Below are 27,223 nucleotides of genomic sequence, written 5' to 3'. Positions count from 1 at the left end.
CCGGGATTTGGGATTGCAGGGACGCGGGATGGAGTTTGCGTAAGAAGGAACGGGGAAGAATGGGGAGGGGTGGGCGTGGGGCTGAGGTTTAGCAGGGGAATTTAAGGGAGGAGGGATGGGGAGGGATAGGGGCGTGGTAGAGGTGTTGGGGCACTGGGGAAGGGGCTTGGAAAGAAGGCTGGGGGCGGGACCGGGGGCGTGGTGGCCGGGAACCCCACGTGGGTCGCAGGGCTGAGTTCACACTCGCCCGCAAAGCCTGTGCGCGCTTCCTCTTTGGCACTTCAGCGCGTCCCGACCTCAGGTCCCGGCCACTAGAGTCCGGGGTCCCTGGGAGCTCGGGGTCCGCAACCCCTGGCGTCCTGGGCGGGTGGCCGAGGGGCGCAGGAGCCACCTCCTCCGCGACCATGCGGAAGCCGGACGGGAAGATCGTGCTGCTGGGGGACATGAACGTGGGTAAGACGTCTCTGCTTCAGCGCTACATGGAGCGTCGCTTCCCGGACACGGTCAGCACCGTGGGCGGCGCCTTCTACCTGAAGCAGTGGCGTTCCTTCAACATCTCCATATGGGACACCGCAGGTGAGGGCGGGGACAGGCTGTCTTCAGGGCTCCGCGGGGCCGAGGAGTTGTCTCCCCACAGACGCGACGTCTCCACCTCGGGTTGTGGCCTTCACTGTCCCTCTGCCCCCACTTGTCCCTCCTTGCTGATTGGGAAACTCTCCAGTTCAGCCCACCCTGTGCGTCTTCGCCCAGATCCAGGTTATCCTGGGAGAGATCCCTGGTCCGCACGACTCCGCATCTTAGGCGTTTTAGTGCCTCCTCAGGGTACCTTCCTTTGGTGTGCCTGGCAGCTTTGGTGTGCCTCGCGCTGCTATTACTGGCCCCTTTATGAACGAGGAAACTGAGGCAGAGAGGGTTGGACCGGCCCCCCTGGATGTAAGTCGACTGGGGAGTAGAGCTGGAATCGCCTGCCTCTGCAACTCAGGGTTATTTACCCACTGCTGGGTCTTGGCTGGTGCGCAAGTCATGTGGGTGGAATAGCAGCTTCCTGTACTGGCATTTTTAAGATAGGTAGTGAATTATTTTTAGTGCGTGTACTGTTCGTAGATTTTTCAGCGGTTCATCTTCGTCTGGGACTTCACAGCTTAGTCCTGGTTTGTTTTGTGTTTTCTTCCTTTTCCGTAATAAGTAAGATACTTTAAGTGAACAAAAACAAACAAACAAATCCGGAAATAGTGCGGTATAGTTTTCATGGAGTGAGGTTTCCGATGTCTGAAACTCCAAGTTCTGATGTACTCAGAAGTCTTGCTTCTTCTAATCTCTGACTAGCGGCTTGAGCATATCAGTCTGTCGGATAGTAATGCATTCTGTGATGGAAACTGAATTAGTGCCGGTCTGGGGCGCCTTCTCGGTGTCCTCCTTCCTGCTCTTCCTGTTCCTTCCTTAGCCATCGTGGGGAGTGCACTGGTTCCTACTTTCTGTGTCCTCTCCTCTGACTCTGGCCTTCACTCCAGGTTACAGGCGAGGCCTCTGATTATTCTCAGGCTCTCCACCTGCCTCCCACTGAGCACCCCTGAATGCAATCTCTGAGAATCAAGACCTGTCAGTCCATTATCTCCTTCCCCAGTCTTGGACAGAACTCCGCCTCTTTGCTGGGTTTAACAGGCTTGCCTGCTGCCCTTGGTTTATAGGGGGAGAAAGCAGAATTGGTCAGCTTTTCCCCACATCTCTTGATGTTCCTGGATTAGACACAGGTGTGTGGCCACAGCATAAGGTTTCTGTGTCCGTGCAGGGCATGAAGTAGCTGGTTCACTTTGGTGGGCGGAGCCACTTTCTTGGTCGGGCCAAGGATGTGATGCATCCGGAATCTTGGTTACCAGAGGATTTTGTAACACTGCTGATGTGATATCCTGAGACTTTGCTGGTCCCCTGAGTGGGGGTGGTGGCAGCTCAACTCATTTCCTGGCCTCCGCGGCTGCTTTTCTGTTCCTGGAACCCCAAGTGTGAAGTCAGATGACGCTGGAGCAAGGCGGGGTGGCCGTGCCCCTTCTCCACATTCCTGACGTCTGTGCACACATACCAGGGGGACCGAGGTACAGAATCAACAGGGGCCCATGTCACCAACTTTGTGCCTACTTTGCCAGTGACTTCTGGGCTGCCGGTCACCCGGAGGGATCAGGGAAGAGGGTCAGTGGTTGCTGTTCAGGAGTCTGTTTGGGGTAACCAGTTAAAGTCTCTGACCCTTCCCCAGTTGACTTTTAGCATAATTTACATAACTAAGGCTGACCAAGACTCGCTCTCCAGCTCCATGCTGCTTTTGGTGACAGGTACATGGGTGGTGTCGGTACACACCTGTGAGGGCTTTGGGACTAAGTCAGAACCACAGCAGCTGGTCAGACTTTGTGTTTGGCTCTTGACTGTTCACTCAAAGCCAAAGGGTTTGGCACCTGGAGCTTGCCGGTGCTGGGTGTGGCTGGGGATGGAGGGAGGGGCTTGCTGGCTCATTAGGCATCTTTTTTTTTTTTTTTTTTTTAATTTATTTTATGTGCATTGGTTTGAAGGTGTCAGATTCCCTGGAACTGGAGTTACAGACAGTTGTTAGCTGCCATGTGGGTACTGGGAATTGAACTCGGGACCTCTGGAAGAACAGTCAGTGCTCTTAACCACTAAGCCAACTCTCCAGCCCCCTCATTAGGCATCTTATTCTCTTAGTTTCAGAGGTAGCCCAGTGGCAGGCTCACAGGGGACAGACCTGTCTGTCTGGGTACAGGCATTCCCCCATTATGCTCTGGTTACTCACACACCTTTCCCAAATGGTCTGGTAGCGAGAGGGGGCACTCACCCTTTGTGGTGTGGTCAGGCCAGGACACAAAACTGCCATGATCAGAGTGGTGGTGTTACCTGCCACTAGCAAATAGAAGCCAAGCATCATCCATGTGCTAAATTCTGTTTCTGGCCCAGACCTGTGCACAGCAGGGGACTGAACAGGCTAAACAGCTGCCATCTTGGGGCCATCCAGTTGTGCCTGCTTCTAGAAGATCATCTCATGGGCTGTAGGTGGACTTTTCTTTCCCGCCCGCCAGTTCTCAAATAATCGGCATGGAGACTTAATATGAATTATAAATGGTCGGTCAATAGCTCAGGCTTATTACTAACTAGCTCTTACAACTTAATTAACCCATCTATGTTAATCTACATTCTGTCACATGGCGTTACCTGTCTTTCATCTTGTACATCCTGTTTCCTCTCTGTGTCTTACCGGTGGCTCCTCTGACGACTCTGCTCTTCTTCCCAGTGTCCTTAGTCTGGTTTTCCCACCCAACCTTACCCTATTCAGCTATTGGCTGGTTAGCTTCCTTTTTTTTTTTTTTTCCCTGAGACAGGGTTTCTCCGTGTAAATTTGGTGCCTGTCCTGGATCTCGCTCTGTAGACCAGGCTGGCCTGGAACTCACAGAGATCCGCCTGTCCCCCCACCCCCCGCCGGGTCAGCTTCTTATTAAACTAATCACGGTGTAGTTTACACAGTCTACAGAAGGATTATTCCACAGCAATGGGCTTGTTGACTAACATGCCCTCATAGTGGGGGGTGGGAGGGCCATGGGACCCTCACCCGCATATCCAGCTGCTCCCTGACACCTGTGTATGAAAGTCTGCTTTACCTGGTCTCCAGATGGGCTAGAGTATATATAGGCAAGGAAGGAAATAGGGGAGGGGGGGTCCCATCAACGAGACTATGGGGAAGTCCTCATCTCTGCCTAGTAAAGACTTTCCAGTACAACTATTTTGGGGTGGAACACCACACCCCTGTAGGTCATACTCACCTAAGCTCTGTAAGGAAGCCCGGAAACCTAATTGGTTCCCTAGAGTGAACTTTTATGGACTCATGCCCTGGGTTGTCCTTGGAACCTGAGAGGAAGGAGGAAAGAACTTTAGCAACAACAGGCAACTCTGTTGCTGGTCTTGGCACTTCAGAGTCCAGAAGAGAAAATCAAGACATGAGTTTCTCACCCAGCTCAGACTATTGGTTTTTTTGTTTTTTGTTTTGGTTTTTTTTTTCCCCCGAGACAGGGTTTCTCTTTGTAGCTTTGGAGCCTGTTCTGGATCTCTCTCTGTAGACCAGGCTGGCCTCGAACTCACAGAGATCTGCCTTCCTCTGCCTCTCAAGTGCTGGGATTAAAGTCCTGCGCCACCGCCACCACCCGGTCAGACTGTTATTTTGAAGGCAATACAATAGTATGAGAAAGTGGCCTAGGTGCCTGTACAGACCCCTACAGGCTGGACACTCCTCAGGTGTTTGTCCTAACCCTTTTTGGCTGCAGCCTCAAAGTCCTCCCCACCCCAGTGCCTGACCCTTGGAGATGAGGTTAGGAAAGCAACTCAGAGCCCCAGCTCAGACCTGGGTCCTGTTCCTTCCTCCATGCTCAGCCCCTGTGTCTTCTCCCTGTCCTGGTGGTGGTGTTGGCACTGCTGCTGGGATGGGAGCTGGGGTCTTGGGAGAGAGCAGAGAGCAGATGGCTTTTGCTTGTGTGGTGGATCAACAGGATGCAGGTAGGTGGGGAGTGAGAGCTTGATGCCCACAGCCTGCTCTCTTCAAAGAGCCCTCTGTCGCTGGATGCTCTGGCCTTTCGGTCCTTTGACATGCTAACAGAAGGTTGTCCTACACACCCAGGGCACAGCAGACATTCCCGACAGTGGGTGTCAACACTCCCTGTGGTCCAGGCCACTGAGAAAGCCTCACACTATCACTTTTCTGATGGTAGTACCTCCCTCTGTCTTTTTCTTCCACGCTTTAATACAGATGTCAGGGAGAGCCAGGCCACACCTCCAGCCTTTGCTTGGAAGGTGCTCAGTTTCATCACCTGAAGACTTTGCCTCCCACACAGCTACAGACACAAATCAGTTTCCTGAGACCATGTCTCTTTCCTCCCAGTTCCTCTAACATTTCTTTCCAGGAGACTTTTTTTTTCCCACTTTTTAAAATTTATTTTTCTATTATCAGCTTGATACAGTATAAATTCTTATCCTAATTGTGAAATGTTTCATTGAGGCTTGCCCAGTAATTGAGTTAAAACCAAAACTTATTCTAAACCACAGTCATCCTAGGATCCCCCCTGCTATGTAGCCCCCCTGGTTCTGTGGGTTGCAGTCTGATTGTTCTTTGCTTTATATCTAGAATCCACTTATGAGTGAGTACATACCATGTTTGTCCTTCTGGGTTTGGGTTACCTCACTCAGGAGACTTCACCAGCAGAGCCTGAGGCATTGTCTTTCCACTGATCCCCATCATGCGGCTTCTGGAAGCCTAAGGTGATTGAGGGCTTGCTTCCCTCCGCCTCCCCACCCATGAACTTGCCACAGCCCGTTTCTGAAGCCATTCTAGGCAGTCCAGGCCAGTTCTTCACTGCCCACAAACTCCTGACCTCTCTCTGCCCGTGGCACATCTGGGCCACTTCACATATGCCACAGTGGCATCCCACCTCCATCATGGGCATCTCTAGGGCTAGTGTTTATTTGGTTTGCTGCTCGAGCTAGTAGAAACTTTGTGTGTTATCGTCTCCTGGTCCGGAAGTCAGCAGTCCTCAGCCGGCTACAGTCCAAATGACAGCAGTGTTGTTCCTTCAAGAAGGAATCCCTTCTCTTTGCTGCTTCAGCTGCTGGAGGCTTCCATGGCTCCTGACTCCTTTTTGTCTTCTGTTCTGGAAGCCAGCTGTGGCTGATGGAGTCTTCCTGGAACCCTGTGATTGAGGGTCCTGTTCTCCAGGATCTCTCCTTGTCAAGTTGAGGTTGGCTGAATAGCAATCAGTCTTCATTCTACCCTCTACCTCTTCTATCCTTGTGAAAACTTTTCAGGTGGGCTGCCGTCGGGGATAGGAGGTACCCCACCCTGTCAGCTTCTGCTCCCCTGGGGCAGGCTTCAGGTTGTATTTTCCGCTTTGTTACAGTGTAACTTCTGGCAAACGCTGTCACGGCTGCTTTGGAATCTCCGAGCCGTCAGGCAGTGAGGGTACCTTTTGTGACCCGGTAAAAGACTATTTTGAAGGTCAATGTGATTTCCTCAGAGCCTGAAGCTTTTGTAATTTGAATATTCTATAACTGCTGGGCAGGGTGTCCTGACTCCAGACTCAGAGGACTTTGTGACTAGTCCTTGTTCACCGTTTTCTCTCTCCTCCTGTAAGTATGCACAGAAATGGAATCCACGGATTTCAGGAAACAAAGAGTTAGATGTGTTTGCTCTTTCCTTTAGTTTTGAAAATTGAGGTGTATTTACCACACACATTTTGTGGAATACTCAGAGACAACTAGAATTAAAACAAACAAATTTATGATTATACTTGTTGCTCATGTACACACACACACACACACACATACACGTGTATGTATAGACAGGCACATGCATGTCACAATGTGCATATGCAGGTCAGCGGATGATTTTGTGGTGTTGTTTCTCTCTTTGTGCTGCGGTGGCCTCTGGGGATGGAACGTAGATCCTCAGCCTTGCACACCTACAGAGTCATCTTGCCAGCCCCAGATTGTTAGAATTTTATTGAAACACTTGAGCCTGGAAACTTTCCAAATGGGGCATTTTCTTGAAAAGCTACTGGCCTAAGTGGAATTAAATTAGCAAACATGAAATACAGTTCCTCAGGGTGTTTTTATATAATGCTCGGAGAGCCTAGGCGTGGTGTCACTTAATCTACAATTCTACTCCTATTGTCTAGAAGAAACATGTGTCACAAAGAGTGTTGACACTGTCCCCGAACTTGCCTGGCTAAGGCACCACTTTTGTATGTTGTGGCTCAGTTTTCTTCTTTAGTTAAAATTATTTAATGTGCATGGATATTTTGTCTGCATGGAGTATCTTCTTCACTACAGTCTTGCAAGGCTGATACAATGTCACATCAGTCTCCCTCTTAGCCTTTCAAGGGCCCTGGCAAGCTGCAGCAAGATTCATATGCACGGGGAGTTTACACAGTGAGGAAGTGACTGAGCTGGAATCGGAGCCTGGTGAACTGCTCCAGGGTTTGTGGACTGAATCACCAACCCCTGTCGTTCCCTTCCCAGGATGACAACATACTCAGGAGAGAGTGGAAGGAAGAGCTGCTCAGTATTTGTGTTCATGACCCGTACCTGCTCGTGCACATCACCGCACAGTGTGTCATGAGCATGTCACTTCCGTGAGCTGGAAGGGCATGACGGTATACTAAGGTGGCCACTTAATAACTGGAGGAATGTGTTACAATACCTCAGCACTCTTCTCTCCTGTCATATGCTCTTCCCAGTTGACGAGCACTTTTGAGTGGCTGAAGTCTCATTCTGGCTGAAGACTGTTGTGCAGCCAACTCCTGGTGCATGGGGTCCTGGAGACAGAAGCACATCGTCTTAGTCCTCTGTCAGAGTTCAGGATGTGCTGCTTGTAGACACCTGGCTTACAAGCTGAGCCAGGGGCGAGGCATGAAGGGCTGTCTGGGTAACAGCACACACTTCCATCCCTGTCCCAAAGACTGAGAGCAGTCAGGAGTGTCCAGTGCCTAGGGGTGGGACGTGATGTGCTTCACTCAAGCCGTGATGTGCTTCACTCAAGCAGCAGCTGAAGGAGCAGCTGTGGGGCTTTGTAACTGCTCGGGAGGCCACGGGCTCCCAGCTCTCCTGGAATGACTGTTGCCCTGAGTGGACACAGGCAGGGAGCTGTCTGTCACTCACAGCTGCACATGGACCCTGGGCTACACTCTGGGGGAGGAGCTTGGCCATAGCGCAGTCTTGCCTCATTGCCTGGTGGGAACGTATGCAACTAAAAGCTGCAAGCTTTTCTCTAAGAAGGGCTCTATTCAAGATAATGCTAGGCGTGCTGGTCAGAGCAACAAGGCAAGGAAGAAAATAGGCATTCACACTGGAAAGGAAGAAGTGAAATGGTCTTGAGTCTGCAGACACCATGCTTTTGTGTACAGAGAAAAGTGTAATGGTTACAAAACCAGTTAGAGACGACAGACTCCCACAGTAAAGTTTCAGGACACCGAACTGAGTGGAATGGGGACATGAGCACTCCGAGGTATGGCTGGGGAAGGTTTTTATTGTAGATAGGAGGGAGAGTACAGCCAGAGGCCTCTGGAAGAGTCCAGAGCAGGGAGAGAATGTAGAGGACCGAACATGGACAGCAGAGTGAACTAGGCCATGAGAGGAGTAGGGTCAGAGAGAGAGAGAGAGAGAGAGAGAGAGAGAGAGAGAGAGAGAGAGAGAGAGAGAACCAAGAGAGCATGCGGCGGAAATGTCAGGATTACTAGGAATGAGAACCTGGGGGAAAGGAAGTGAAGCCCGTGGGCTGGAGAGGGTCAGGGTAGGGGGCAGGTTAAGAGGCGCCACAGGTCCTGAGTGTGCTTGGAGGAAAACATCTGCTTTGGTATTCTAACAGGCAGGATAGTTAGCCGTTTGTCCCCAGTTTCTTTTGGACCTGACACAAATCCACTCACAAAGGAGGGCCACATTTCTGTATGCCAACAATGAACTATCTGAAAAATAAGACAGCAATTGTTTTAAAATAGCATTAAAAATAAGTCAGATACTGGAAATAGATTCAGTCAAGGAGGTGAAAGAGCTGTGTGGTAGTTGGAAAGTGATTGGTCCCCATAATCTCACAGGGAGTGGCGCTATTAGGAGGTGTGACTTTGTTGGAGTGGGTACAGCCTTGTTGGAGGAAGTGTGTCACTGTGGGGGCGGGCTTTGAGCTTTCCTATGCTCAGGGTACTGCCCAGTGTTTCTGTCGACTTCCTGTTGCCTGCAAGATGTAGGACTCTCAGCTCCTTCTCCAGCACCATGTCTGCCTGCACGCTGCCATGCTCCCCGCCATGATGATAATGGACTGAACCTCTGAAACTGTAAGCGAGCCACCCCAGTTAAATGTTTTCTTTATAAGAGTTGCCGTGGTCATGGTGTCTCTTCACAGCAATAGAAACCTTAACTAGGACAAGCTGTGACATAAAACTGAAGTACTGATGACAGAAACTGAAGAAAGAAATACCTGGAAGGAGCTCACATGTCCATGCATTGTGAGACTATGGGTAAATGTCTATGCTGAAAATGATCTACAGATTCAATTCTAGTGCTATTTTTTAACAAAAGCAGAGCAAAAAATCCCCCTTCTCCCCCAAACTTCTGTGGAACTCCAAAGATCCAGAATAGCCAAAGTCATCAGACCAAGACACCAGGGACTTCACACTACTTCACCTGAAAATAGACCATAAATAGGAACCAACAAGCCTAAGCACAGACGCACTGACTGATGGACGTGGCAGGAGGCCAGAATAAACTCACGCACTGGTGGTCAGTTGATTTTTAACAAAGGGGAAGGGGCAATCTCTTCTTCAGTGATATCGGGAAATGTCCCTGTGCAGGAATAGGAACCTGGCCACTTCTCATTCTTTCCACAAAAATCCACGGACGTGGGACCAGGAACTGAGGTGAAGACGTAAGGGAAAGCTCCTCCACACTGTTCTGGGGCTTGTTCTCTTTACTTTTTGTGTGGTCTTCAAGCAAAAACCACCAGAGGCTGCTGAGATGGCTCTGTGGGGCGGGGTGGGGGGGGGGGGGGGGGGGGGGGGGGGGGGAAGGACACTTGCTTTACAAGTCTGAGGACCTGAGTTTGGATCCCTGGGACCCAAATAAAAAGCCTGGCATGCCTGTGCGCTCCTTGCCTTTCACACCGGTGCTGGGGTAAGAGTGGAGGCGAAGACAGAAGGCTGGACTGTTGGGCTGCCAGCTTGGCCGGAAACCAGCAAGCTCCAGGTTTGGTGGGAGACCCTGTTCAAAGGAGTAGATAGGTAGAGATGAATGGAGGGAGATGTCTGAGACCCTTCTCTGGCAGCCACACATGCACACACATAAATAAAATAAACAGGAAAACGAGATCAGATCTAACTAAAGAGCACAGGGAGGCCTTCCTATGGAAGTTCCCTGCATAGGCGGCACTTTGCCGAGCAGGGAGACCACGGCTGCATTTGTGCTGTGTCTGCACTGGCCGTTGCTCCAGACTGAGTGAGGACACGTTTCCATCTTCCAGAGCTGGTGACCTATGGCTTACTTAGCCAGCCACGTTTCCTACGGAGATTGCAAAACACATTCCAAACTTAATTAATTTCAAATCTGATTAACTCGGGTTAGCTGTAGCTGATACCATTTTTATGAAAGTGCCTCCTACCATCAGAGACAGAGACCTTTCTCGGCCCTCGCAGCCAAGTTAGCAATATGACTCAAGGTCACTTATAGAACTCAAGGTCACATGATATCCTGCTGTGTAGTCAGCCTGTGTACTTTCCTCCCTCTCCCCCTCTCTTTTTCTTTCTTTCTTTTTTTTTTTTTTTTGAAGACAGGGTCTCACTGTGTAGATCAGGCTAGCCTCTAACTCCCAGAGATCCACCTGCCTTTGCGTCTTGAATGCTGGGATTAAAGGCTTGCATTACCACACCCCTGCCTAGCCTATGAACTTAACCTGCCTTTAACAGAAGTGTGTAGCAACCAACCTCACCTGCCTTGGATTTCCCACGCAGTCTTAATGTTTACAGCCTAGACTGTAAACATAGCTTAGCTTAGAATGCATAGCTTCAATCTTCAGTTATATACTCTTCCATGCCCTTGACCCAGAATAATGCGTGCGCGCACGCGTGTGTGCAAGTGTGTGTGTGTGCGCGCGCGCTGTGGTGATTGTTGAAAACAGCCAGCAGATTTTAAAGCAACCTCCTATAACAAATATCCAACATAAATCAACTTGATAGCCATATTTTTGCAGTACTGTTTGTTATCTGGGTCATCGGTTGGGGTCAGTTGGAGCCCATAACGTAATCCCTTATAAAACACTTAAAGATTTCTGCAAACTATCCCTCACTCTTTCCCATGCAATGCTTTCTTTAAAAAAAAAAAAAAATTTTTTTTTTCAATTGAAACAGAATGACATCACATCCTTCTCCCTCTCTTCTGGCAATGCCCTCCCAGCTAGCTTCCCTCGAACACCTCCCGTGTTCTCCCCACTCAAGTTGATAGCTGTAGCAGGAATCTTAAAAGTTCTTATTAATAAAATCAAACCTGAGGCCAGTTATTGGGGTGAACACTGGAAGATCAGGGAGCTAGAACAAGCCACAGCTACCTCACCTCCCGGATCCTCATATATCTTCCTGCTTTCTACCACCACTCCCTGGGATTAAAGGCTGGCTTTCTGGTATTAAAGGCGTGTGTCACCATGCTTGACTGTTTCCAATATGTCCTTGAACTCACAGAGATCCAGAGGGATTTCTTTCTCTGGAATGCTAGGATTAAAGGCCTGAGTGCCACCATTTTCTAGCCTCTGTATCTAGTGGCTGTCTGTTCTCTGACCCCAGATAAATTTATTAGGATGCACAATATTTTGGGGAGCACAATACCACCACAGATAGCCCTTTTTCTTTGATTATATTTGTTACATATCTATGTGTGCCCGTGCCCAAATACGTGTAAATACAACCCACCGAGTCTGTTTGTTGTCTGAGTGCATATGGTTTCAAGCTTTGGACAACTGGTGAGGTGGTTCATCCCTGAGAGAGGCTAATTCTCCTTCTCCCAGCAGTCAGTAGCTGACTGTAGTTCTTTGAGAAGTTTTCTCCCTTCCATGTTAACGTGTCCATTGACATCGCCACTGTTCTGTCCTGTTTATACAGCCAATTCTAGGAGAAGAGTGTTTCCCAGCAGGCTTCCCGGTATTCTGGCTCTTACAATTTTTCTGTCGTCTAGTCTGTGATATTCCTTCAGCCATAGATGCAGGAGCTGTGATGTAGATGTATCTGTTGCGGGCTGGGCTCCCCATGGTCCGTTGATCTCGGCATTGTGTCCAGCTGTAGTTTTCTGGGATGGTCTCTGTCTGCTATAAGGGGAGTCTTTTTCTTTCTTCCTTTCCTTTTTTTTTTTTTTTTTTTGGTTTTTTGAGACAAGGTTTCTCTGTGTAGTTTTGGTGCCTGTCCTGGAACTTATTTTGTAGACCAGGCTGGCCTTGAACTCACAGAGATCCGCCTGTCTCTGCCTCCCGAGTGCTGGGATTAGAGGCGTGCGCCACCATCACCTGGCTGGAGAGCCTTTTTCAAATGAGGGATTGTGGCTACACTTGTCTGTGGGTATAACGATAAACTTTAGAGTGTCCTCAGGAGTTAGGCTGGTCTAGCAAAGTGATGGCAGTAGATTCCTTCCTGAGGTCATGGCCTCACTAGCCCTGAGAAGTTACCTAGGTGCCCAGTACCGGGCATGATTTCCCTGTATAGCCCAAGGTCATGGGCAGAACATTTCAATCTTCTGAAAATGTACTTCTCCTTGCTGCCTCCCGTGCCCTCTCTCTAGCCCCTGGCATGGACCATTCTACCCTCTATCACAATGAATCTGACAGCTTTAGGTGTCTGTTTTAGAATTTGACTTCTGCATACATTGTTATGTCGTTATATTTTAACATGATAATCAGTTCTGATAAAACACTCGATTATGGATGATCTAAGAATGTTACATTTTTTTTTTCTGAAGGAAACTGTTAAAATTGTTTTCTTCTAGGTCTGCACATGTGGTTCTCTAACACCTGCAGAAGAATTTCCTCTCCCTGCCTTTTCTCTTTCTCTTGCTATGTAGCCCAGGCTGGCCTCGAACTCTGAATCATCCCAGCCTAGGTGTTTCTGATGTTGCCCTGTCTGTCGATGGTTGCCAGAGCACACCCCTCCTGCTGCCTAAGTGACAGGTGACTGTCAAGTCCTGTTTCCCGAGAAAGAGCTGAACAGGCTGCTTGTCCCCCACCACATGTTTCTCGGAGGGAGAAGGAAGGAACTCTTCCATTCAGCCAAGACCTTAGCGGGACGTCTGCAGTACTGTGCCCCACCAGAGCGCTTCTGAATAACGTATTTCAAGAAAGCCCCTTTAGACTTTTAATGTGGTTCTTGTGGTCCGGTCTTGACTTTGAAGCAAGTTAAAACTTGTTTGAAGCAGACTTTAGCTTCCTGCTTTAACAAGCAGACTTTGCAAGCGATTGGATTTTTATTTGTTAATCGCCTTTGAGAATCAGTCGCCAACAGGCCGCACAGTGTCTATTGAAGGAAAAAGAGATCCGGAGGGTGGCTTTCTGGGGGTTCTGTGGGTACCTTTGTCTTCACAGCTAAGTCTGTTACGTAAGTGTATTTTTCTGGTTGTAGAAGAACGTCTCTTTTCTTTGTATCATTTGGTGTTATTGGGTTTCTCTCAGTAAATTCTTGCTTCATAAGATCTGTGATTTCAGCTCTGGTCGCTATCAGACCACCTGAGTGTTCTCCCAGCACCTCACTGGAAAGCCCCAGCTATGGCATCAACTTCTGTGAATTGTCATCTCTGTGGACCATGTGCTTTCTTTCTGCTTGTCCTTCAGGTGACCAAACAAGCCACTCAGATGGCACTGATGAGCTGGGTGAGAATACCCTGGCGTGTTTAACTGTGACACCGACTCTGCCCCCAGAGTTCTCTCTGTCACCTTGCCTTCTGTGATTACAGTGGTTAGAAGTAGCTGTGGAGGTCGGGCGGTGGTGGCACATGCCTTTAATACCAGCACTTGGGAGGCAAAGGCAGGCGGATCTCTGTGAGTTCGAGGCCAGGCTGGACTACAGAGCGAGATCCAGGATAGGCACCAAAGCTACACAAAGAAACCCTGTCTTGAAAAACCAAAAAAAAAAAAAAAAAAAAAAAGAAGTAGCTAGCTGTGGTTCACCTTTTCACGTGCTGCGTTTGGGTGACTGTGGTCAGGCATTTCCGACTGATTCAGCATATGTTCCCACAGAGCAGGAAACGCAATCCTGTGAATCGCATTTTCGTTTTGTCTCCAGTGTGTACGGCATTATATGCCTGTCTGAGAACAGTTCACCTGCACTTCTGTGCATGTCCCCTGCGAGGAAGCCGCAATGACGGAAGGAGCCATGCTCATCATTCCTTACGCTTCAGTGGCTTTTTGGATCTGCCTAGTTCATTATTTCCTTAGACTATGACATACCAGCGTTCTTTTATTATTTTTTATGTGTGTAGATGTGCGTGTGCTGTGTGGTTGTGTGAGGCTGATGTAGGATGTCCTCCTCAACGGTTACCTATCTTAGTTTTTGAGGCAGGGTCTCTCCCTAAACGTGGAGGAGCTCACTGTTTTGGCTAGGCCGGCTGGCTAGCGGGGCCCCAGGGATCTGCCCCCCTCCTCTCTCCGTGCCAGGTTTACAGAAGCACACTGCCGTCCCTTGCTTTTTAGCCGCGCCCCAGGGGATCCGAACTCAGGTCTTCTTGCCTGTGCATCAAGCCCTTTACTGACAGAGACACTCCCTAGTGGCCACCAGTATCCTATATGCTGACATCTGTTTCCCCAACATTTCCGAGAGTAGGACCTGAGGTTGACAGTGTACGTGGTATGAGGGGCAGGGACCTGAACTCCGGCTGTCACCCGTTCTGCTGTCTATGTGGACAGTGGCTCCTGTGACCGTGGCCTGGCACTCCTTCACAGGCTCTTACGTCCTAGGTTCTGTGGTTCTGGGCAGGACATCTGCCCCTCCCCCACGCAGCCTGGGAGGCCTGCTTTGGCAGGTAGGTCCTTAGCCTCTCGTGGGCAGCTTTTCGGGCTTACACCTCGCCTTCCAGTGTTTGTCAAGAGTGATAAAGAGCCGCACTTGGCTATTCATTTCTCACACAGTCAGACGGGAGGGCGAAGGTCGTTCCGGCGCTGGCCGGTGGCCTTGGATTGGGTTTAAGGTTGAGAAACAAAGCCAGATGTGGTGGTGTCTCTGGGAATCTCTGTCCTCGAGTAAGTCTCGTGCTCAGGAAGTGAGTGACTTTGCTGACCTGGTTCAGGGGTGGTGTTTGGGTTTTGTGACGCAAGTCCAGTGTCATCTGATCTGCTCTACGGACTTCTCCTCGTCCACTGAAGTTCGTGATTGGCTTGTCTTGATGCTGAGGGCAGGACAAGGAGTGGCTGGGTTGGGAGGAAGGAGAATGCCTCTTGCCCTTCTGACCCTTGTACATTGTGGGGACACCAAGGAAAAGGAACTGTGAGTTTTGATCGCTTCATGGTTTCTGATTTCCTGGTGAGGGCGAAGGGTGGCGGCCTCCAGTCTGGGCCTGAGTCCCCCAGGGCTGTTTCGGCCAGTCTCGCACACTCTGTGGCTTACCACAATAGAAACTTACCCTCTTGAAATTCCGGAGGTTGGATGTCTGAAGTTCAGGTGCCGGTGGCTGGCTGCACTGCAGGGCAGAAACCAACCGTCTCCTCCATCTGGGGGATCCCCACAGTCCTGCTCCCCAGATCTGGCTGTACCTCTGTCTGTCCGACCCTGTGCCTTCTCTACTCCCGTGGCCATGGCTCACAGCCTGATGAGCACTGGGCACCCTCCAGGGTGACCCTACCTTAGCTAGTCTCCTCTGTTTCCAGATAAGGTCACAGACACAGGGTGGGGATGAGGACTTGGGTTGCCTTTTGGGGGCACAGCTGAACCCACATTAGCAACTGTGGAGTAAATTTACCTATTTTTGAACATGAGTGGTGTTCCCCTGGCCGCGTGCTCACCTTTCAAGATGGAAGTGAAAGTTAGAACTCTGGGTCAGGCTTCTGAGAGGCCGTAGTGTCCTAAGTGCCACTTCCCCTCTGGGGCCAAGAACAGTGTATGGTCAGCTGGTCAGAGACCCACTTGACCTCCTCTGGCTTCCCATCAGAATGCCTGTGCCCAGGGCATGGGGAGAGGGTTCCTGGTTACCCATGAAGACTTAGTAGTTGCTGAGGGGAAGGGCTGGGATTTGAGATACTGGGGCAGACTGGGCAGTTAGATTCAGGCAGCTGGGATTGCTGGCAGCTGTGGCTTGGCTTGTGATCAAGAAGAGGGACAAGATACAGGCTTGATTGGCACTTGACTGGTGGCTGTGAAGGTCAATAAGAAGATGCTGGTACTGTTTTTCTCCTTCACGGTCTCCTTCCCGTGATGATAGAGCATCCCCTGTATCCTGGGTCCTAGCCACCACACAGGTTGAACAGGTACAGATGGCCTCTGCCTCAGAGAATCCGACTACATCTGTGTTGCTTAAACATAGCTATGTCATGTGTAAACTGAATGGTGGTGATGTTGAATAGTGTAAAATATACACCCGAATTTAGAAGTGGTCCAGACAGGGGACACTGTCTCAGTCGCTCTCTGTGGACTGTATAGTGATGTGAAGATGTAGCTATGTTGGTTAAATAAAATACAGTATTAAACATTACCTATAATTTTATAGTGTGTGTACATACATGTGTATTCGTGTGTGTTTGTGTGTGTGCATGTGCATGCATTTGTATATGGAGGTCAACCTCACGTGTATCCTTCCTCAGGATGTGGATCTCCTTGTATCTGACTCTCACTGACATGGAGCTTGGAGTCGGCTAGGCTGCCAGCAAGCTCCGGGATCTCCCTGTCTCCCATCGCATCCTGGCCTTTATTTTATACCTGAGTTCTGAGGATCAGACTCAGGGCTCATGTTTGTAGAGTAAATGCTTTGCTGGCTGAACCATCCCCAGCCCTCCCCTTTTTAACTTTTTAAATGTGGCTATTAGAAATATTTCACAGGGGAATGGCTCTTTTGTTGCTGTTGCTGGAGGGTGCTGGTCATCATCCAGTGATTAAAAATAAGAGGAATCCATTTAAAACCCATTTGTAAGCTGAGTATGGTGGCACACACCTTTAATCCCAGTGCTCAGGAGGTAGACGCAGGTGGATCTCTGAGAGTTCGAGGCCAGCCTGGTCTACAGAGTGAGTTCCCGGACAGCCAGGGCTGTTGTACACAGAGAAACCCTGTCTAGAAAAACCAAACAACCAAAACCAAAACAAGCAAACAGCAGTAACAAAACCATTTTTAGTATGCTGTAGTATGACCAGCCATAGTGCCCAGGAAAGGACAAGCAAGCACTGATGATTCAGGCTTAAGGGGTCAGAGGACTCTGGAGGTGGAGGAGACCAAGAGACGGCTGAGAGCATTTGGGGAAGGACATGGTTTTATGGACAGATGGTGGAGGGGGTCCTGCTGGGGAAGTGGAGGGTTAGGCCACGAAGGAGTAATAGGGGGAAGTTGAGGGCCAGGCTGGAAAGGGGCAGTGTGGGGGACTTTGATGTCAGGCCAGAGATGCTGCCATTGGCCTTGGAGCGGGGCTTCACAGGGCTGACAGGATGCCGGTACATAGGGAGTGAGCTGACTGTGGGAGGTCTGGGTTTGGGGACTCAGAGTCATGTTGAGAATGAATCTGGTCACCTGGGAAGGCCCCCTGGGCTGGGCCAGTGTTGAGGTGAGGCAGGGAGCCGGGCGGCCTCCCAGCCTTTGAACCAGCTGATCTGGTTCTGGTGCAGGTGGCCTGGAGGGTGGCTTTTGATGGTTTGCTGGTGAGTGTCTGGGCAGGCAGTACTGAGACAGGGTCATCTGTGTGACCTACAGGACTTAGGTCCAGCCTTCTCCCCAGAGATTCAGATTTATGTGCTCACTCAGGCAACCGAGCACCTGCTGTGTCTGTCAGACACGTCACAGCGGTCTGACATCCAGCCCCAGCTGAGAGCCACCACCCAGATGACATGAGGGTGCAGGAAGCTGGGGTTCCTGCTGCAGGTGGCTTGGAAGGTGTTGGATGCTGGAGATAACTGTGACAGTCTGAGCAAGGTGTAGAGCAGTGGTTCCTAACACTGTGACTCTTCAATACAGTTCTCATGTTGTAGTGACCCCCAACCATAGTTATTTTTCATTGTTATTTATAACTGTAATTTTGCTGCCGTTATGAATCGAAATGTAAATATCTGCTATGCAACCCCTGTGAAAGGGTCATTCTAACCCCCAAAGGGGTCGTGATCCACAGGTTGAGAACTGCTGGCATAGAGGCTTCCTGACCAGTGACTGAGTCACTCCAGGGTCACATGATTTTCTTTTCTATGGACACTTGGAATAGGATTTAGGACCTTTGGATAATTCAGAAAACTCTCCAGACCCTAACTTTATTTCCCTGTTAGACCCTATATGTGGGTCCTGGGGACGAGCATGGGGAAGTGACTTTGGATTTCCCTTGTAGAAAATTCCCTTTCTCTTGGGACATATGTTAAAAAGATAAGAAAGGAGGAGGAAGTCACTTAAAAACCAGCAAAGCCTTCCTTGCTACAGTCTCCATCACCCCAAGCCTTTAGGTGTGAAGGATGGTCCCAGACTTGAGGCCGGCTGCTGATTCCATTGTAGGCCCTTGTGTTGAACCCTGGCGGTCACCAGTGTCTCAATGGCCTCTCATACTTTGAAGGCTGAAGGGAGGCTGTGTGCGCTGCAGGGGATTTCCACCGTTGGATTTTCAGCAGAAACCACCGGCTAGGCCAGCGGGTCAAGAAGGGACTGAAAATGGGGAAGTGGTCAGTGGGGATCTGTCTTAGTCCCTGTTGTGTGGCTGTGAAGAAACATCAGCATCAAGTCAACTTGCATAAAATAAAGCATTTAATTGGGGGGCTGGCTTACAGTTTCAGAGGTTTAGTCCATTATCATTATGGCGGGGAGCGTGGCAGCATGCAGGCATGCATGGTGCTGGAGCAGTAACTTGGAGCTTTACATCCCGATCCAAAGGGGAAGAGAGAAACACAGACATTGGGCCTGGTGTGGGCTTTTGAAACCTCAAAGCTCACACCTCAATGGCACACTTCCTCAATTCCAGGCCACAACTCCTAATCCTTCTAATCTTTTCAAACAGTTCCACTCCCTGGTGACTAAGCATCCAGAGATATGAGCCTGTGGGGGCTGTTCTTGTTCAAACCACCACAGGGGCAGAATGCTACTTCTAGTGTTTGAAAAGTCAGGCCTCTTCCTGGGTGCATGGTCGTTACAGGGCATCAGACCCAGTATGTGCAGGTCCTGGTGAGGTGTCATGGACCCTTCTGGTCACCCTTGGAACTGCAGCTCTCTGAGGCTGTGTCTCTGTGTGTTGTGTTGGGAATGGACCTTGGTGGGTGGTCGAGAGATGATGTATCAGAAAGACTGGCTGCTGAGACCACTCTATACTTCTTGGGGAACCTTAACAGTAAATGCATCCTTATTCCTGAGGGCACAGCTCCTAGGAAGCCAAACATCCCTCCCGTAGTGTTAGGCCCTTCCCCCCAGGGAAAGCACAGTAGGTTGAGACATCCAAAGAGGATGTCTGGATTTCTGTCTGGGCTGATGCTCTGGGAGCCTCCGGGGGGCTTCCTGAGCCAGAATACTAAGTTGCAGAAGGTCCCAGTGTGTTTGTCTCATCTGAGACATTGTCAGAGGGACAGCCAGACATTGTTGGACCCAAACCCTGACCTGTGGCCTGCCTGGGGTGGCTTGTACAGGGTGTCATCCATGGTCCTGACTGTTTATTTTTGGAGACAGGATCTCTCTGCATAGTCTTGGATAGCCTAAGCTCATGGAGTAGACCAGCTGGCTTTGAACTCACAGAGCTCTGCATGCCTCTGCCTCCGGAGTGATGGGATTTAAGGTGTGCACCACCATGCCCGTCGATATTGTTTCCTTAGAAAAGCCCTGGTGAATGGAAGAGCCTCAGATAAAGCCTGCTGGTGGCACTACAAGCCCTTGACTTGCTGCCCCACACTCTGTGTGTACTGTCAGCCGTGGAGGTAGTGGGCAGCAGCCATGTACAGCAGGGCCCCAGGCAGCCCCGTCTCATGAACCTACGGAGACATGGGGCCCCCTTTTCCTTGTCGCGTGAAGATTTCATTACATGTTTTTTGCAAGACATCCCTGGAGAGCTGCGCCTTCCACAGGGCCATTCCCTCAGATACTTTAAAAACAGATGCAGATGGAATGTTCTAGATCTGGTATGTTGAAGGTAGTTTATGGCTGGCTATAAATGTTGGCTAAAGTTCACTGGACTTTTTAAAGTAGAAGCTAAAATTATCTCTCCAGTAAAGCATTTGTGGGTTGAACTTGGAAACACTGGGGACATCTTAATTTCACTAAAAAAAAAAAAAAATTTAATGTAGCTAATTAATTAATGTCATGGCTTGCCCAGACTGAGTCCTGCAGGTCTCCGAGGCTGCTGGGCTCTTGGCTCTGACCTTTGTCCCTGTCCCCACCTCTGCTCCAGCGCCCCTTTGTTTTATCTTTCTTGCTCACACCATCACGGGTATTTTTCCAGCTCCCATCCAGTGGGCTGTGAGGTCGCATGTGGCAGCGCTCACTTGAACAGATTCCCCCTTTCTTTGTGGGTTTGCCTGGGACTTAGAGCATTCATCTGAGTTTTACATTTCAGCAGCTTTTTTTTTTAAAAGTGTGTTTATTTTCTATGGTTCTGGGTAATGGGACCCAGATTAGTGATCTCAGTTCTGGGTGCACAGTGCATCTAGCTCCTGGTCTGTGTGGATCTAGGGTCTGAGTATCAGTATTTTTTTTTAAAGTGCCACCCTCCACCCCCCACTCAGTGAGAATATGTGGGCAGGGTTGTGCATGATTTCTATTAGACATACCAACGCATTCAGTGATCTGGAACATAGAAATAAAAACCACAGACATTTGGACTCAAAGGCTGTTTGGCTTTGGGGAGACTGGAGACTGTAGCAGAAAGAGACTGGGCTTTTTTTCAGAGCCCCAGTAGCTGAGCTGGGTTATTGCAGGCCATTGACTTCTGTTTTCTCCTGGTTTGCCTCCGGGTGATTTTTAACCCTGGGGTAACAGCCAGTCAGTGAAGCACCAGGATTAGGGAGAAGGTCATTCATGGGTCACTGCCCATGTGACTGGCAAGGCTGGGAGACAGTTTGCAGATGTATGGCTGGAGAGGCTAGGGCAGGACTGAGTGTGCACTCAGGAGGGGTGAGTGGGAGGAGTCAAATCCATGGTTTATTGATCACATGCTAGGCACAGCGCTAAGGTGTTTACAGGGATGAATTCATTCCTGTTTTCTCAACCACCCCTCGACAGGTGCTACTCCATATTTTAACAATGGGGTAACTTACTCAGTGCTAAGAGGCTTGCCAAACTCACGGGGACTTTCTGTGTAAATTTTGGAATTCCCAGAAAGTCAGATGCTGGCTGCCAATGCCAGTGCCTCTGGGAGGAGCCATGACACGTTATCTGTAGTTCCGTGATGTTAACTGGGTTCTCAGGGAAGCCAAGCACCTTGGTGAAGGACCCAGGAACCCAGTGTGGGAGGAGTGGGGGTGAAATGCCCATGTGTTACCAGAGGGAGGGCCTCAGAATCCGCTCAAACCTGCCTGACTTGTGTACAAGTTCCAGGACATGTATAATGTTACAGATGAAGACAGAGTGAGTTTGGAAAAGCCAATACAGAAGGAAAGTCCTCTTGACATCCAGTTTCTCTGCCTTGTCTCAATGCCTGGGGTCCTTCCTTCCACGGTCCCTGCTGCCCTTCAGTTGGGACCATCTTGTTATGGACAGTGTCCCATTAGCAGCTCCAAGAGCTACAGGTTTTTTGTTTGTTTTTTTCAAGACAGGGTTTCTCTGTGTAACAGCTCTGGCTGTTCTGCGCCTTGCTTTATAGACCAGGCTGGCCTCAAACTCATAGAGATCCACCCGCCTCTGCCTCCTGAGTGCTGGGATTCAAGTTGTGCACCACCACCGCCGCCGCCCAGCTGAGCTACGGATTTGAGCATGAAGACTAGCTGGGAAGTTCGTCAGCTGGTCTGAGTTCTGCGTCTGATTTGCTGACGTCATGAATAGCTGGTCACACTATGACAAGGACCATGCTTTGCCTCTGCTCTGCTGCATTCGGGGTTTCTTGTTTCACGTCTCCTATTTCCTTCAGTATTTATCATCTTTATTTTTGTGTAATTACTATTTACTTTTCAAAAGGCAAATTCTTTTTTTTTTTCAGGACAGAGTCTTGCCGTGTAGCCCAGGTGAGCCTGCAAGTCACAAACTCCTGGTTCCAGCTTTCTGAGCGCTGGGATTGTAGGCGTGTGCTGCCACACCAAGCTTCAAATCAGTTTATCTGGGACAGAAAGCTATTTGGGGCGTGGGTGTTAATACAGTTCTTTCTTTGTCCTTAGTGAACTATGTCATAGAGACTTGAAAAAAATTCTTTCAGGGCTGGTGGAATGTCCCCACTCTGTGTCCTTATGGCCACACTCTTGTGAAATCTGGTGGCTGAACGGATAACATTCTTACTGTTGGAAACCTCATGATCTTGAAAGATTGTGCTGAGAGATGCGTGGTGTGTGTGTGTGTGTATTTATTTGCACACGTGTTTGTGTATACATTTGTGTGTGTGCCTGTGTGTGTGTTTGGGTGTATTGTATATACACATGTGTTTGTGTGTGCATGCACATTTATGTGTGTGTATGCATGTGTGTGTTGGGGGGAGCTTTTCTGTTGTAGGCAAAGATCTGTCTTGTCAGTGTTGTGAGCTCTGTAGAGCGACAAAAGCCATGCATTCAAAGGATAGCTTTGTTTGGCTGGGCATAAGTACTCTGGGTCAGAATGCAGCCATCTCAGAGTGATTGAAGGTGGGCTGCAGTTTGTTGCCATCTGGCTGAAAATAATCGTAGTGGAAAGCTGGCCCAGGACACCATCATTTCAGAGTCCATGGAACCCTCGGCCCAAACAAGGGTCTGAGAACCCTTCGATACCTCAGTGGGATAGGCCCAACCCTTCCTCAGATAATAAGTTAAATGCACTAGCTACAGACAGGTTGCCGGCTACACTACTGTGTTTTAAGATTATGATTAACCTTGGCAAAGTAGTGATGGGAGGCAGAGGCAGCGGGATCTCGGTGAGTTCAAAGGCAGCCTGGTCTGCATAGCAACTCCAGGCAAGCCCAGGGATACACACATGGTGAGACCCTGTCTAAAAACAAACAAACAAAAAACAACCGTACAATTGCAACCTGTTTTTATAGGTGTGTATTTCAATGTCAGCATGGTTTTTTTCCAGTGTGATCAAATACTCTGACAGAAGCAACGTAAGGAAGGTTCATAGCTCAAGATGCGGTCCATCATGGTGGGAAGTCACGAATGTGAAGCTTGTGGTCGGGACCAGCTCCCTCTCCCCATTTGCACAGTCCAGGATCCCAACCAGGGAGTGCCCCATCACAGCAGCTGGGGTTTCCCATCTCAATTAATATGATATTTATGTATGCAGGCATGCCCAGAGGCCCTTCTCTAGATGATTCTAGATTCTGTCAAGTTGATAGTACAAACCACATGGTAACGAGATCACCGGCAGGTGGAATAGCCATGCACAAACCATACATACAGTAACGAGATCCGTGGGCAGGTGGAATAACCATGCACAAACCATACATACAGTAACGAGATCTGTGGAATAGCCACTGTGGCTTTGAGGTGGTTACAGTTGTGATGCTGTTTGCAATAGATGCCTGTGGGATGGAAGACTTCCTGTCTGAAGACATCCTCAGGAGCACTTCTGCAGCTCACTGCTGGTCTTTGTGACATCGAGGGTGGAGCGCCATGTGCGGTGGCTTTCCCTGCCCTCACACAGCTGCTTCCTAAGCCCCTGCAGATGTGCTGCAGATGTGAGAACACTCCTGAGCTGTGGAGGGCTGGATCCTCACCCACATGAGTACCAACCATTGAGTTCCCTCAGAATCAGATTTGATTGGTGACATCTCAGAGTGGGACACAGACTGTTACTGTTAGAGACCCATGATGGGGCTGTGGCTCAGTGGTGGGTGCTTATGTCACAGTCTCAGTATCTCACACACACACACACACACACACACACACACACACACACACAGACACACACACAGACAGACACACGCACACAGACACACACATGCACACAGACACACACACACAGACAGACACACGCACACAGACACAGACACACACAGACAGACACATGCATACAGACACAGACAGACACATGCATACAGACACAGACAGACACATGCATACAGACACAGACAGACAGACATACACACAGACAGACAGACATACACACACTGACACAAACACACACACACACACACACACACACACACACACACACACACACACACACACACGAAGACCCCTGTGGACAGTATTGTGTTTTTAAATTTTTAAATTTGATGTGCATAGGTGTTTTTTTGCCTGCACGAATGTCTGTGCATCACTTGTGCAGAGGACGAAAGAGGGCATCAGATCCCCAGGAACTGGAGTTACAGACTGTTGTGAACCATCGTGTGGGTGCTGGGAATTGAACCCAGGTCCTCTGGAAGAGCAGCCAGTGCTACTGGCCACCGAAGCATCTCTCCAGTCCTGGCAGCTTGTGTTTAAGCACAGTTGTCTTGTGTGTGTGTGTGTGTGTGTGTGTGTTGTAGAGGTGTGTGGGCCCATGCTCACACACAGGCCAGAATGGGGCATCCAGTGCCCTACTCTAGCACTGTCCATCTTTATCCCTTGAGATGGGGTCTGTCACTGAATCTGGAGCTAGGTTAGTGGCTATGAGCTACAGCAATTCTCCTGTCTTTCTCCCCACCTCAGGGCTAGGCTTATGGGTATGCATGTGGCCATGTCTGGCTAGCTTGCTTTTTTTCTTTTCTTTTTTTTCTTGGAGGCAGGATCTCAATGCTAGCCTGGAACTCCCATAGATGTACCCTACACTGCCTATCAAGTGCTCCTGAGAATTAAAGGCATGCCCACCATGCCTGACTACGTGTAGCTTTTTATGTGAGTGTGGGGATTTGAACTCAGGTCCTCAAAGCACCTTGTTTTAAAGTGAGAACAGGCAACCACCCTCTGGTCAGGAGGCACCCGTGTGTCCCTCGTCCTGAATACTGACAGTGTTGGGTGGTGAGACGGTGTGAGGACTGCTTCTGGTGTCTGGGGTGGAGAGCTCAGCTTTAACTGGACACAGGGCCAGCTTTAGCAGGGCATGGAGTCCTGATTGGTCACCTGGACCCGCTTTATCTGGCCATTAGTATCTCAGTCCCCTGCCCTGGGATCCTAAATCCTCTGGGGAGCAAGGTGGGGGAGCCTGCCCACAGCGTTGTGGTGGGTGCATCCTGAGATGACTAACTGTCTTTCTCTGTTTGCTTCCTGCCAGGGCGGGAGCAGTTCCATGGCCTGGGCTCCATGTACTGCCGGGGAGCGGCCGCCGTCATCCTTACATATGACGTGAACCACCCACAAAGCCTGCTGGAGCTGGAGGACAGGTTCCTGGGCCTGACAGAAACAGCCAACAACAACTGCTTGTTTGCCATTGTGGGAAACAAAGTGGACCTGGCCATGGGGCGGGCCACAGAGGGCGGGGAGAAGGAAGGAGAGGCCTCTGGGAAGGCAGGCAGCTGCGTCTCCTCCAGGGTACCCAGGCAGGTGCAGCCGGAGGATGCAATGGCCCTTTACAAGAAGATCCTGAAGTACAAGATGCTGGATGAGAGGGAGATGCCAGCCGCCGAGCGGATGTGCTTTGAGACCAGTGCCAAAACTGGGTACAATGTGGACCTCCTGTTCGAGACCGTGTTTGACCTGGTGGTGCCTATGATCGCCCAGCAGAGGGCTGAGGAGCCGTCCCAGATTGTGGATATAGCCAGCTGCAAAACACCCAAACGGACTAGATCTGAGTGCTGCACCTGATGGCCGAGGTCTCCCTCCTGTCACCTGGTGTGTGTGGGAGCCACCGGGCTCAGAAGTGTTTCACAGAACACTGCGTATAGAGGGCAGTACGTGGAAATGACCACCAGCTGCTAATCCAGGCCAGGGTACCCAGCTACCTTTGGGTATCAGGAGGTGGGACTCAAACCCTCTGCAGAAACTCTCTGTGGAGCCAGCCTGATGCCACCTTGTCTACTGCCCTGTGCCTGTCAACCACCATCATGGAGCCTGCAGTCTGGGGACCTGCCTTGGATTGGGCTTAACTCTCACGGTCACTGGTTACTACATCCTGCACCGCGTCTGTTCTCTGTGATTCATCTACAGCCTTCCCGTTTGATAACTGTACTTGATGTGTTATGATGCCGATTCTCCACGTTTAATTTATACAGAAATCAGGAATGGCTGTTTTTATACTGGGTGAAGCCAGGTAGGCTACACGTTATTAAAAAGGATTTGAGGAAAAGCCTTGCTATCAGGAGTGTTTAGCTTTATTTGAACCCCGGGAGATTGATTCTGGGAGTGGAGATAGTAACCATGAACCTGTCATTAAATTATGACAGTGGGTCTCTCTCTCTCTTTTTTAATAATTTGTTTATTTGTATTTTATGTACATTGGTGTTTGGCCCACATGCATGTCTGTCTGAGGGTGTCAGAGCCCCTGGAACAGGAGTTACAGGTAGTTTTGAGCTGCCATGTCGGTGCTGGGAATTGAACCTGCGTCCTTTGGAAGAGCAGCCAGTGCTCTTAACCGCTGAGCCATCTCTCCAGCCCTGTAAGTCTCTCTCTTTAAAGTTTTGTTTAGTCCTTACAAATTCTCAGATATTTGTATGAGTCTTTTACCAAGCTGTCTGGATGGCTTCAGTTGAAGTAGTGGTTATATTCTCAGCCTTGATCCTGATCTGGTCTGAAGTGCCCCCCATCCCGGCCCCCATTCCAAGTCAAAACTCCTTTGTGGTTTTCCTGTGGGCGGTGAGGAAGCTGCCCTGAGAGAAGCTGACGGGCAAATATGGAGACAATAGCGCCTGTGTTCTTAGAAATTTCACTGAGAGCAGGCAGGCAGGGAACTGGGGCTCCATGAGGTGCAGAGGCCAGCCCCCTGTCAGATCCGTGGGTGGGTTTTGCTAATGCTGCTGCAGGCCTGTGTCTTGGTTGGCCAGGCTGCTGCAGGCCTGAGGGGCCTTCCCTGCGAAGCTGGCATCTGTCAGAGGAGACAGGGCTGCCGTTGAGCGTGGGATAGAACATTGTGGCCAAGACTTCCTCCTGCCCAAGCGGATCCCAGGGCCCTCACCTTCAGTTTCACAATAGCTTGTTAAAAACTGAAAGTGGGTGAGTTTGCTTTGTGCTGAAGCACCCCAGTAGGGCAGAAGCTAGGCTTCCTGTCCACGAGTTGTATCTTGGCCAGTGACATCTGGGAAGTGTGTGACTCAGGGGCCCTGGGGTCATTCTTTGATACTTCAGAGTGAAACTGTTGTCACATGACATGATTTGTGGTCCTGGGTGGGCAGGTAAATTCCCAGGATCCTTTCTTCCCAGCATTCTCTGGCTTGAGTCCCAGCTGCTGTTTCCTTGAATGGCGGCATGGCCAGGGCTGGCATTCAGGGACAGAATGCCAGTTCCACTTGAGTGTGCTGCCTGGATTTGGTACTTTAGAAGTAAAAGTAGCC

General features: G+C 49.8%; 1 protein-coding gene across 1 annotated transcript; it reads left to right on the top strand.

The window, feature by feature from the left end:
* Positions 1 to 26,016, top strand: Rab20 (RAB20, member RAS oncogene family). The gene is made up of 2 exons (XM_052752762.1): positions 1 to 576; positions 25,012 to 26,016. The coding sequence occupies exons 1-2, from the start codon at positions 405 to 407 to the stop codon at positions 25,539 to 25,541; spliced, it is 702 nt and encodes a 233-aa protein (XP_052608722.1). The 5' UTR covers positions 1 to 404; the 3' UTR covers positions 25,542 to 26,016.
* Positions 26,017 to 27,223: the final 1,207 nt, after the last annotated feature.

The sequence above is a fragment of the Peromyscus californicus genome, unplaced genomic scaffold, assembly GCF_007827085.1.
Source record: "Peromyscus californicus insignis strain IS unplaced genomic scaffold, ASM782708v3 Scaffold_23__1_contigs__length_62951481, whole genome shotgun sequence".
Classification (NCBI taxonomy): Eukaryota; Metazoa; Chordata; class Mammalia; order Rodentia; family Cricetidae; genus Peromyscus; species Peromyscus californicus.
The sequence above is the reverse complement of the archived record's forward strand: the minus strand, read 5'-3'. Positions and strand labels throughout refer to the sequence as shown.